Consider the following 10,878-nt stretch of genomic DNA (forward strand, 5'->3'; position numbering starts at 1 on the left):
ATGGATGCAATATAGCTAACTAGTGCAGCTGAAATTACCTATATATTGATTTGTCCTGCAAGTATTTCAGGAGTAGATAATCTAGTAATAAGTTCAAGATATAAAAGGATTCACGTACCAGCCCTGAAGGTTCATCATTAACCGCTTCCAAAGCTTCACAGATAGAACTTCCGAGCGAGTTGTTAGACGGTTGGACCCCCGATGGATCATGACTGGTCTGGAAAGTAGACAATAATATACCACAATGTAACTCTCTTTTCTATTGGTTTCAGATTGAGTCCCATCATTTGTAATCTGTATCGAATAAAGACTGATTTACGAAATGGACGTGTTGCTATCTATGATGGTACTCATTGACTTCCTTTTCTGACTATTCTCATTTCTCGCTTCTATCGCTTGACAACTCCCTGAACTCACAACACGATGCCGGTTATTGACTGCCCCATCAACCAGTGCCAATACGCCACACCGGACGTCGCTGCAATTGTGGCAGCAGCTCTCATAACGACTCACGCCACCATCCATAACGCGACCACCCACAGTGTCCCCACTGCGAAGGTGGAAAGGGTGAAACGACCAACTATATCTTCCGCCGGCACCAGCGAAGACTGGTCCTACTTCATATCGCAATGGAATGACTATGTCGAAGCGACTAAAGTGTCAGGCAAGGACAAGGTGATCCAATTACTGGAGTGTTGTGATGAACACTTAAGGAAAGACCTCACACGCAATGCTGGTGGCATGTTGGCAAACAAATCTGAAAGCAACGTATTGAAAGACATTAAAACACTCGCTGTAAGGGAAGAAAACACCATGGTTGCACGGGTTACCCTGCATAACATGTGCCAGGACCGTGACGAACCAATCCGTTCATTCGGCGCTCGTCTCCGTGGTCAAGCTGGGGTATGCAAGTTCATCATACCGTGTCCTGGTTGTTCAGACGACGTGAACTACACAGAGGCTGTACTCCGTGATGTGTTAACACGAGGCCTGGAGGACACCGAAATACAACTTGACCTACTCGGGGACAAGAACCAGGAAATGACCCTTGAAGGGGTGTTTCAATTTGTTGAGGCGAAAGTATCGGGCAAGCGCTCCGCCTTGCGTCTCATCGACCCACACACTAATGGTGCCGAAGCAGTCAGCAGCTCTTATAAACGTGGCATGAACAATTCTCTAAAAGATCGCAGTAGGTATGACAATACGAAAATTACAAAAAATACAAGTCGGAATTGTGCTCATACTGCGGTAAAAAAGGCCACGGAGTCCATAACCTCACCAAGGTTAGACAGAAGGAATGCCCTGCGTATGGCCACACATGCCAAAACTGTGACAAGAACCACCAATTTGACAGCACGTGCAGAGGCAGGAACAATGCTAAGTACAAGACAATGGCAAAGTCATTTGATGAACACGAAGGTGCGGTATTCGACCAATTGTGCTCAATCACTACTCCTGCTCGACACAACGGTGGAAATATAACTCTCGACCACCACCGTAATTAATTTACAACCAACTATCAGACATTTGGATAAAGCGAAAGTCCAAACCTCAGCCGTTCGTTAACCTCACAGTGGGTGCACACCCTGAAGACTACAAACGTCTTGGTCTTACGCTCACATCCACACCCAGGTCAGTCGTCATCCCTTCAATGGCTGACACTGGTTGCCAAAGTTGCCTGGCGAGTCTCAAGGTCGTCAATCGGCTCGGTCTAGGTAAGGCCGACCTCATCCCAGTGACATTGCGGATGAATGCAGCCAACGACAAAGGCATCAACATCTTGGGCGCCAGACAAACTCTTCATCAGCAGAGAAGCTTGCATTCGCCTAGGCATGATCAGAGACACATTCCCAACCGTTGGTCAAACCAACAACGATCAGGCGGTACATTCTGGTAGTGATGACCACCTAGCTCGCGACGAAAATGACAGCGGGCTCACGACCGAGTGTGAATGTCCTCGACGCCAGCTGCCGCCACCACCACCGTCGAGTCTACCATTTCCAGCAACTGAAGACAATCGAGAGCAGCTGAGACAATACCTTCTGGATCGTTACAAATCTAGCACATTCAACACGTGCGAACACCAACCACTGCCGATGATGGAAGGCCCCCCGCTACATCTAATGGTGGACCTAGATGCCAAACCCGTAGCAGTACATTCTCCCGTGCCTGTACCCATCCATTGGCGAGACGACGTGAAAGCTGGATTGGACAGAGACGTACGGCTTGGCATACTAGAACCAGTACCAGTAGGTGAACCAGTGACATGGTGCCACCGCATGGTCGTTTGTGCAAAGAAAAACGGCAAGCCGAGACGGACAGTTGACATGCAACCACTTAACATGCATGCAACACGTGAAACCCACCACACACAGTCACCATTCCACCAAGCGCGGTCAATCCCACATGGGACGGTAAAAACTGTTTTCGACGCGTGGAACAGCTATCACAGTGTACGTCCGGGAAGAAGATAAGCACCTTACCACCTTCATCACACCTTGGGGAAGATACCGTTATCGCACAGCCCCACAGGGCTACATTGCATCCGGCGACGGCTACTCCAGAAGATTTGACGAGATTGTCTTGATGTCCCCAACAAAACCAAATGTATCAACGACACACTACTCTGGGCCGACAACCTGGAGAAAAGTTTCTACCAGGCATGTAACTGGTTAGATATCTGCGGCAGGAACGGGATAACCCTCAACCCTGAGAAATTTGTATTTGGCCAGGCCACCGTTACATTTGCCGGGTTCGAGATTACACCAGACAGCGTGAGGCCTTGCCAGCAATTCCTTCAAGCGATCATAGACTTTCCAAAACCAAGGAACATCACCAACATCCGCTGTTGGTTCGGGCTCGTCAACCAGGTGTCATACGCCTTCAGCATGACAGAACAGATGCTTCCATTCCGCGAGTTCCTCAAGCCTGGAACAGCATTCCACTGGGATGATCACCTGACAGAATTACTTGAAGAATCAAAGCTGGCGATAGTGAGCGAGATAGAAGAGGGCGTACGAATCTTCGACAAATCAAAGCCAACCTGTCTTGCCACAGACTGGTCCAAAGTCGGAATAGGATTCTGGCTTTTCCAGAAGCACTGCACCTGCGCTAAGACAGAATTGTTTTGTTGTCCTACTGGATGGAGAATAACACTGGTAGGCAGTCGCTTCACCCACCCCGCCGAATCACGCTATGCTCCAGTAGAAGGCGAAGCCCTTGCCATTGCCGACGCATTAGACAAGGCTTGATACTTTGCGCTGGGATGCGAGGATCTAATAATTGCCGTGGACCACAAGCCACTTCTCAAGTTATTTGGCGACAGATCACTCAATGACATATCAAACGTGCGTCTCAGAAACCTGAAGGAAAAGACGCTCAGATATAGATTTCGCATGACCCATGTACCTGGCGTGAAGCATCGAGCCGCAGACACTGTCTCCCGCCACCCGACTGGTGACCCTGCCAAAATGCAACTCGAAGATGACATCGCCGCCATCAGGCACGTTCCACAGAGCAGCACCACCCCACCAGATCTGTACACACAGCGGGATGTATACCACAACTTCATCTCCGGTATTCGCTGCAGAGACGACCACCAGGACAAGATGGAAGACATCGTCCACCTTGCCGCGACTTCATCACTGATCTCGCTACAAACTATCACGTGGGACAAGGTCTGCACAGCCACATGTATAGCGACGTTAATACGAACAAGCTGGTCAACTTGATCGAAACAAGCATGCCAGAATTCCGCCATGAATTGCCTGCGCCACTGCAGGAATATCATCAGTTCCGGGGATCATCTTTACACAGTAGATGGCGTCATAATCTACAAAGACAGAGTCGTGATCCCACCGTCACTCAGACATGACTGTTTGACGGCCCCTCATGCCGCACACCAGACCACGTCATCGATGATTGCAAGAGCAGAAATATCCGTGTTCTGGCCTGGAATTACTCCCGCTATCACTGCCATCAGAAATAGCTGCACTCATTGCAACCGAATGGCACCTTCACAGCCTAGCGCACCGCCAACACTCACAACACCGCCGGTATACCCATTCCAATGTGTGTGTGCTGATTATTTCCACTACAAAGGCACCAACTACCTGGCAATCGTTGACAGATACTCCAACTGGCCTATCATTGAAATAAAACCTGTGGTTCCATTGGGCTAGTTGACAGCCTCCCAGAGCATTCGTCACCTATGGCATACCCGACGAACTCGCATCTGACGGTGGCCCTGAATTTACTGCTGCCGCAACCCGCGAGTTCATGAAGAACTAGGGTGTTCATCACCGCTTATCATCGGATGCCTTCCCCCACAGCAACTGTTGTGCAGAAGTCGGAGTGAAAACTGTCAAGCGACTTATAACTGACAACACAGGACCATACGGTGAACGTGACACAGACAACTTCCAACGTGCAATGCTGCAGTACCGAAATTGCCCAGACGAAGACACCGATGTGCATCTTTAGCTGAGCTATCAAGGACTTCATCCCTGTCCTCCCGGGTCGTTACCAACCACATAGCACATGGAAATAAACATCGGCGGCAAAGGAGGAAGCATTGAGAAACCGACATATGAGGGCTGCTGAACGTTGGATGGAACACACAAAGCGACTTCCACCCCTTGTAGTTGGCAACCACGTCAGGATCCAGAACCAAACTGGCCCTATCCCACTGAAATGGGATAAAACTGGACAGGTGATAGAGGTCCGCCAACACGACCAGTACGTGGTGCGTGCATGTCGACGGGTCAGGACGAATTACAGTCCGCAATAGGAAGTTCCTGCGGATGTTTACTCCGGTACACCCGCACCCGCCACATACCAGTATCATTGATGACATCAGCAAGCATGCATCTAGATAGCCAGGTTAAAGCCATGGGAACCTCCATAAGCCAGTGAACATGGAGCAGGTGGCACCTCAGAGTCATCACCAACCACCATCAGTACCCCCGGAACCCGCTACCCCGCGTCCAGAGTGTCATCGGTCACCCTTCTAAATGACCAGGCCACGGTCCCCGGATGCCCATTAGCAGCTTCGACCGACTTCCGATGAGACAATCATTACACCCGCTAGACCTCGACAATCGCCTGGAGGTCCACATCGCAACCAGCAACTGTCTCCTCGGCAGTGTTGTAGTCGAGTCCGCACCCCCGAGTCCGAGTCCGAGTCTGAGTTAGCACCCCCCGAGTCCGAGTCCGCGCCACCCGAGTCCGAGTCCACACCACCCGAGTCCGAGTCCGACTCCGAGTCCGAGTCAAGTTTTGATAAAAAAAGGGGGGCACAGGCCGATAAGGCCATTCACTTCTATGTATGTGTTTGTTCAAAAATGGGGGGGGGTGTTTCCTGTCCCCTGGATCTGTCACTTGTTTGCATAAAATAGAAAGTACCATAAAACTTGCATAAGTCGACACTTTTGGGACCAGCATATTTGTGTCGACTTAGGAAAATAACGTCTTTAAAAAAAAAAAAAAAAAAAAAAATTGTGTATTATGCATTGTTTTCGCTACGAACATTTCTATTGTATGTAGAATGTAGATTAGTGGCAATCATCCTACTTGGCTTATGAGATTGATCTGGGAAAAAAGCGCAACCGTGCATCGTAAACATTCGAAAGTGTATATAGTCAGCCGAAAACACAGAGACACGAGTCATACGAAACGTGTCAAAGTAACGGATCCATTTGTGTTTTACGAGAATGACACGGCTTGTAGACATACATATGTCTCAATGCATACATGAGGGCATTAGCATTTATAGACATTAAGAATATAAACTTACTGAATTAGTAGTTTCCGCACCACTCATCTCCTGGTCTATCTCACTTTGTCCTTCTTCCTCTAGAATCTAAAATTACACAACAAATTGGAATGTGGCATTAAATGCAAAATTTTTCATAACATTTTTGCCTGTAAATTACTCTCTACCACCTTTGCTGTAAATAATACTATATTCGCTACGTTGAAGTGCATGATAAGCAAATTAATGTTGTACTTAAATACAGTGGCAGTTTTAAGCGGGATAATTAACTTGCTGGCTGATTGCAGGTTGTAGCCGAAAGCTCTCTTGCTTTCATAAACTCCTCCATTTTGTGCAGCATTTGCTGCCTAGCAGTATCTGTGGAAATATCGAAGAACATTGTTATGACATTAACATAGAAACAAGGATACCTCACAATACATTTATTTACTGTACGGACAAAGTCACTTTATAAAAGCATGTATATTGATGGTATACCATAAGAGTGAAGTTGTGGAATTATGTGTGGAGAAATATATTCGCCTACAAATTACTAAAGCAAAATATGCAATTACCTTTGTTGGGGGTTTTAGCTCCTTTAGTTTTCTTGTGCCTCCTTTCGGCCTTTTTGCCTCCTTTCGGTCTTTCTGCCTCAATTTGATGATGATCTGGAAATATACAGACTACAGGATAAGCTTTCTTAGTACACTAACTAATGATGCAAAATGACAAAATTTGGACTTCTGCTTGCTTAATAAACTAGAACTATAATCTCATGTACCAGGCAGGAAATTTCATGTATTGCGACAATTACGCTATTGTTGTCCAATTAACCAGCAGGAAAATCTCATGTACCAGGCAGGAGATTTCATGTATGTGGACAATTACGCTTGTGTATGAGAGAGCGAGAGAGAGAGAGAGAGAACGTGTGCGCGTGTATATATATATATATATATCAGGAGTAGATAATGGGGAAGGAGTGTGACTTCAATAAACAAGGAAAACTTGTCATTTACTAGCCTTATAATACCTACGATTTACTATGCGTAACTCATCCAACTTGAGCTCAAATCGTACACAGTACATTCGCCTAGCATCATGCAAAAACGTTTCCTCGTATACACCCGCAATCCGGAGATATAGACTAAAACGTACAACACGATTTTCCATTTTGCTACCAGCAAAGTCGATGCGTTTTGCGCCGAAATTTAAACAAAAGGCAGCTACTAACAACAGCTTGCTATCTCGGCAAGGCGGTGTGGCGCGCAGGGAGGACGCAACACTCAGCGAAATAACCTTTGACCCGGCATACAGCTACATACCGGCATACCGGCATACAGTTGGTATGCCCCCCACGCATGCACGTTCACCGCAATCAGCAGCAGCTTGCAGCTCCACACTGGACTCATCGACAGTGATGCAGTCTTTTGACAGCAATCTGATGCTAGCCGAAAGAAATCCAAAGTGTATCAGGTAGTCTGTTGGCAAGATTCCTTCCAGCACAAAGACTAGCTCCATAATACAGGAGAAAGTTTCTGTACTCAGAACCTAGAAGAAATTTGCAGTATGTATAATTTGTAAAACATATTGTTTAGAAGCACTATTCACACTTTATATAATGAGTAATTAGATGACAGTAAATGAGTAAAATGTTATTAAGTTTACCCAAATATATGATTATATGGTACAGCAGCAATGTTTGACAGCACAGTAATGAAAATATATATTTGAATTAAAGCAAGATAAAAAAACTACCTGAGCTCCTAACGTTACCTATAGGCATGAGACAGATTCTTATCAAGTTATATTATCACATTGCAATTGCCTCGCCTTTCCAGTGTGCTCTCTCACTATAAGACTTCTCGGAGTACGACTGATGACGTCTGCATGGCGGTCTGATTGTGGTTAAGCGGGTGCTCACTTCATCCACCATGTTGCCAATCCAGTATGGCATATCCTTTGACTTGCCAAACCATAGTGTAAAAAGCTGCTTCATGCATAGGCATACCGCCTGTAGATAATCCACTACAACATCTTGTGCTGAGTCACACTGCTGAATTTCAAACAGCATACTGTAGCCTTTGATGCCCATGACCTATTTAACAGCGTTTTGTTAACATATTATAATTATGAAATAATTTACATTACAATTTCGTTTACTGATAACTTTCATTAAATAATTAATTCATAATCCCTGATCAAAATGTTAGTCGATTTATACGTCCTATAATATCTCTATTTCGTAGTGGAATCCGTCTAACGCATGAGAAGTTGTGGTAATAATAATTATGATGTAAATCAACTTACAGAATGGTGGGTTTCTAGAGCGTGCTTTGCCTGTTGAATCATGCATCTTCTCAGCTGATGCTGTCCAGGAGCATATGCTCTTACATGACCAGCGCCCTTTTTTCCCACGGTGCCTGGGTGCTCACACACGCCACAGCCATGTTCACCATTGAACTGTGTCATCTCCTTGGTCAAACACATGGCAAGCAGATCCATTGTGTCAACTAAGGGATAAACTTTCACTACCCTTGTGTCAGTTTCTCCATATGGCTGCACTTCAAAACCTGTGTGCGGAACATTGTAAAACTAGAAATTGCAGTTGTCACCAACTACATGTATCCCCCGCGATCTAGTAGGAATGAAATATCTCCGTAAGGACGTACAAGGTTGGTAATGTGAAATAAGTCACAAAGACAAAGGTTTGTTACACAACTCATCTGCCTCAGATATGTAAGTATGTCAAATTTGGTTACCCTAGACAGGGGACGAATTTCGCAATTTTAGCCACTTGCGAAAAATCACGAGTGCATAAAAAATCTACGTGCTAAAATGAATTCTAACGTTCAATTTGTGTTCGGAATAAGACTATCATTAGCGCAGCTAGGGAACCAGCGAAGTTCCGTTTGGGTCTGCTTTCGGAGGCGATCCGCATTATGAAAGTGTAAACAGCGTACAGTAAATAACGGCAAATTGAAACTTGTTTAGGCAATTTGACCGTCCAGTTTGACCATGAAATATATTCTTTCCGTTATCGACAGTGATAATAAATGCGATGTATGCTATAAATTTCCACTCACACTCACAGAAACTAGCAAGTGCTTATATTTCCTAGGGGGCTGGGGGGGTCAAGGTGAAATAAAGGTCGCAGTGACCTGGTTTTGGTACGCGACACACATTCTGCCCAAGATGTGTAAGTATACCAAGTTTGCTCGCGCTAGGTCAATTAGGGGCCGAGTTATAGAGTGGAAAGAAAATATGATCAAGGTCAAGGTCAAAGTCAAATAAAGGTCGCAGTGACCTGGTTTTGGTACGCGACACACCTTCTCCCCAAGATGTGTAAGTATACCAAGTTTGGTCGCTCTAGGTCAATTAAGGGTCGAGTTATAGAGCGGAAGCTGCGGCGGCGGCGGCGAGCGGCGGCGGCTGGACAGACATGAAACCATAGTATCCCCGCCAACTTCGTCACGGGTGATACAACAATAAATTTTTAGAATATGTTAACTGTCTATCTAACAGATTGGTTAAATTCGGTTTGCCTGGTTATGATATTAAAGACAATTCATTTACTAGTTGAATGGTTACTGGTATACGTAGAAAAGTACACCCCCATTTATGGCTCCATAGAAAAGTATATAAGGTATTCCTTATAGGGAGGTGACTGGATATAGATGAAGATCATGGATAGCTAAAAATACCGAAGCTTACCATGTGTTGCAAGGTTGTTCATGGTACGTGTGATTGGTTGCATCAGACTGGTCATGGTTGTTGTTTTTTTGCTGCACCAAACACCCAACATCAGAATGTGCTATTTCTGAAACCTAAATAGATATACCGAATACTAACATATAGTCTAAGCATCAATGAAATGGTATTTATTAGACATGTTGCATGCATTTGCCAACGCCCCAGCTGCAGTTTGGAAACTGCATACCAGGGTGGAGATTCATCGAGGGTACGTATGAAAAATAAGTAACGGACACCTTGTTTATGCAAAGGGTGACGTGTTATTTTATAGAATAACCTGATCAGATGTCGTCTAATGATAGATCAAATTCTAAACAATATATAAATAATTAATGAATCTTACATTTGATTCTAATGATAGAAACGTTTAAAAAGGTTGATAGATGGCTTGAAAAGTTTTGTCGCTCAATGGGCCATCAAAGTAATCTCTTGGTTTATGCAATGAATATTACGTATTGTATAGCAAGCGGTCTACTGTTGTCCAATTAACCAACGAACTGTAGCCATATCAAAAGACCACCTGCATGGGTTCTAGTATGGGCTAGTTTTAGAGCTAATAACACTGGCTCTATGCACTTATTCTTCAGTGTACAAGTCTGTGGAGCAGGAGATTGTTTCCAATGCATTGTTCAACTGGGAGTCATTGATAATAATCTATGCCTATATGGTAGGCCTAATTTCTTGTGAGCTACTAACATTTGATAACTTTTCTCATATCCATATAAACGGGGAAAACCCACAGTTCGCTTGCATTGCAGATATATACGCTACTCTTCTTTTCATCCCTCCTGTTCCCTAGCTGTTGCCTGTGTGAGTCAATGTCCGGATGCGTAGTCTGGAGGCTAGGCGACCGGTTCAGGCTGCGCATAGCCACTGCATTTTTTTTTGGGGGGGGGAGGTTACCACGGTAATATTCGGACTTTGTAACTAATCAAGTCATGTACATGTCAAAAACTTATTCTCACCTTAGTTTTGGTGGCAACTCGTTGATATAAGCTCCCAGAGGCCACAGCTGCAGAGTTGATGACTTGAACGTTGCCACACCATCCAAATGCCAAATGTATGTCAAGTCCGAGTCACACATTTTTTTTGCCCTTGCTTTATACAGTGTGCTGTCATGCACATCTCTGATGCAGTGGTCTTCTGATGAACTGGAGCGTAGCTTTTTTTGTTCTGTCACAGCATCCATGAATCCCTTGTCTATAGATAAATTAAATTGAGTTTGGGCTGTAGGTGGAATCCACGATATATACATGTTAAGTAGTGAAACACTATTTGCCCCAATGCAGCTTAAAACAAAAAATAAATCACTGTCAACTGGCCAGAACACAAACAAACCGCATGTGGGTTTGCGTCCCCCCCCCCCGGCCAAAATG

The 10,878-nt window shown here is 45.0% G+C and overlaps 1 protein-coding gene across 3 annotated transcripts in view; it reads right to left on the minus strand.

Annotated features, from left to right (window-relative positions):
• The window catches only part of LOC106809619, a 23,242-nt gene extending 12,642 nt beyond the window's left edge, over positions 1 to 10,600 (minus strand). For all 3 annotated transcript variants that reach the window (XM_014812771.1, XM_014812770.1, XM_014812772.1), the window contains exons 1-9: positions 10,468 to 10,600; positions 9,464 to 9,576; positions 8,060 to 8,322; positions 7,508 to 7,847; positions 7,075 to 7,300; positions 6,328 to 6,420; positions 6,048 to 6,130; positions 5,795 to 5,860; positions 119 to 217 (exon numbers count right to left, since the gene is read on the minus strand). In XM_014812771.1, the coding sequence (XP_014668257.1) occupies positions 119 to 217; positions 5,795 to 5,860; positions 6,048 to 6,130; positions 6,328 to 6,420; positions 7,075 to 7,270 (537 nt within the window). In that variant the 5' untranslated portion in view covers positions 7,271 to 7,300; positions 7,508 to 7,847; positions 8,060 to 8,322; positions 9,464 to 9,576; positions 10,468 to 10,600. The remainder of the gene's footprint in view (positions 1 to 118; positions 218 to 5,794; positions 5,861 to 6,047; positions 6,131 to 6,327; positions 6,421 to 7,074; positions 7,301 to 7,507; positions 7,848 to 8,059; positions 8,323 to 9,463; positions 9,577 to 10,467) is intronic.
• Between the last annotated feature and the right edge of the window lie 278 nt (positions 10,601 to 10,878).

Source organism: Priapulus caudatus, unplaced genomic scaffold, assembly GCF_000485595.1.
Source record: "Priapulus caudatus unplaced genomic scaffold, Priapulus_caudatus-5.0.1 Scaffold368, whole genome shotgun sequence".
NCBI classification, from domain to species: domain Eukaryota; kingdom Metazoa; phylum Priapulida; class Priapulimorpha; order Priapulimorphida; family Priapulidae; genus Priapulus; species Priapulus caudatus.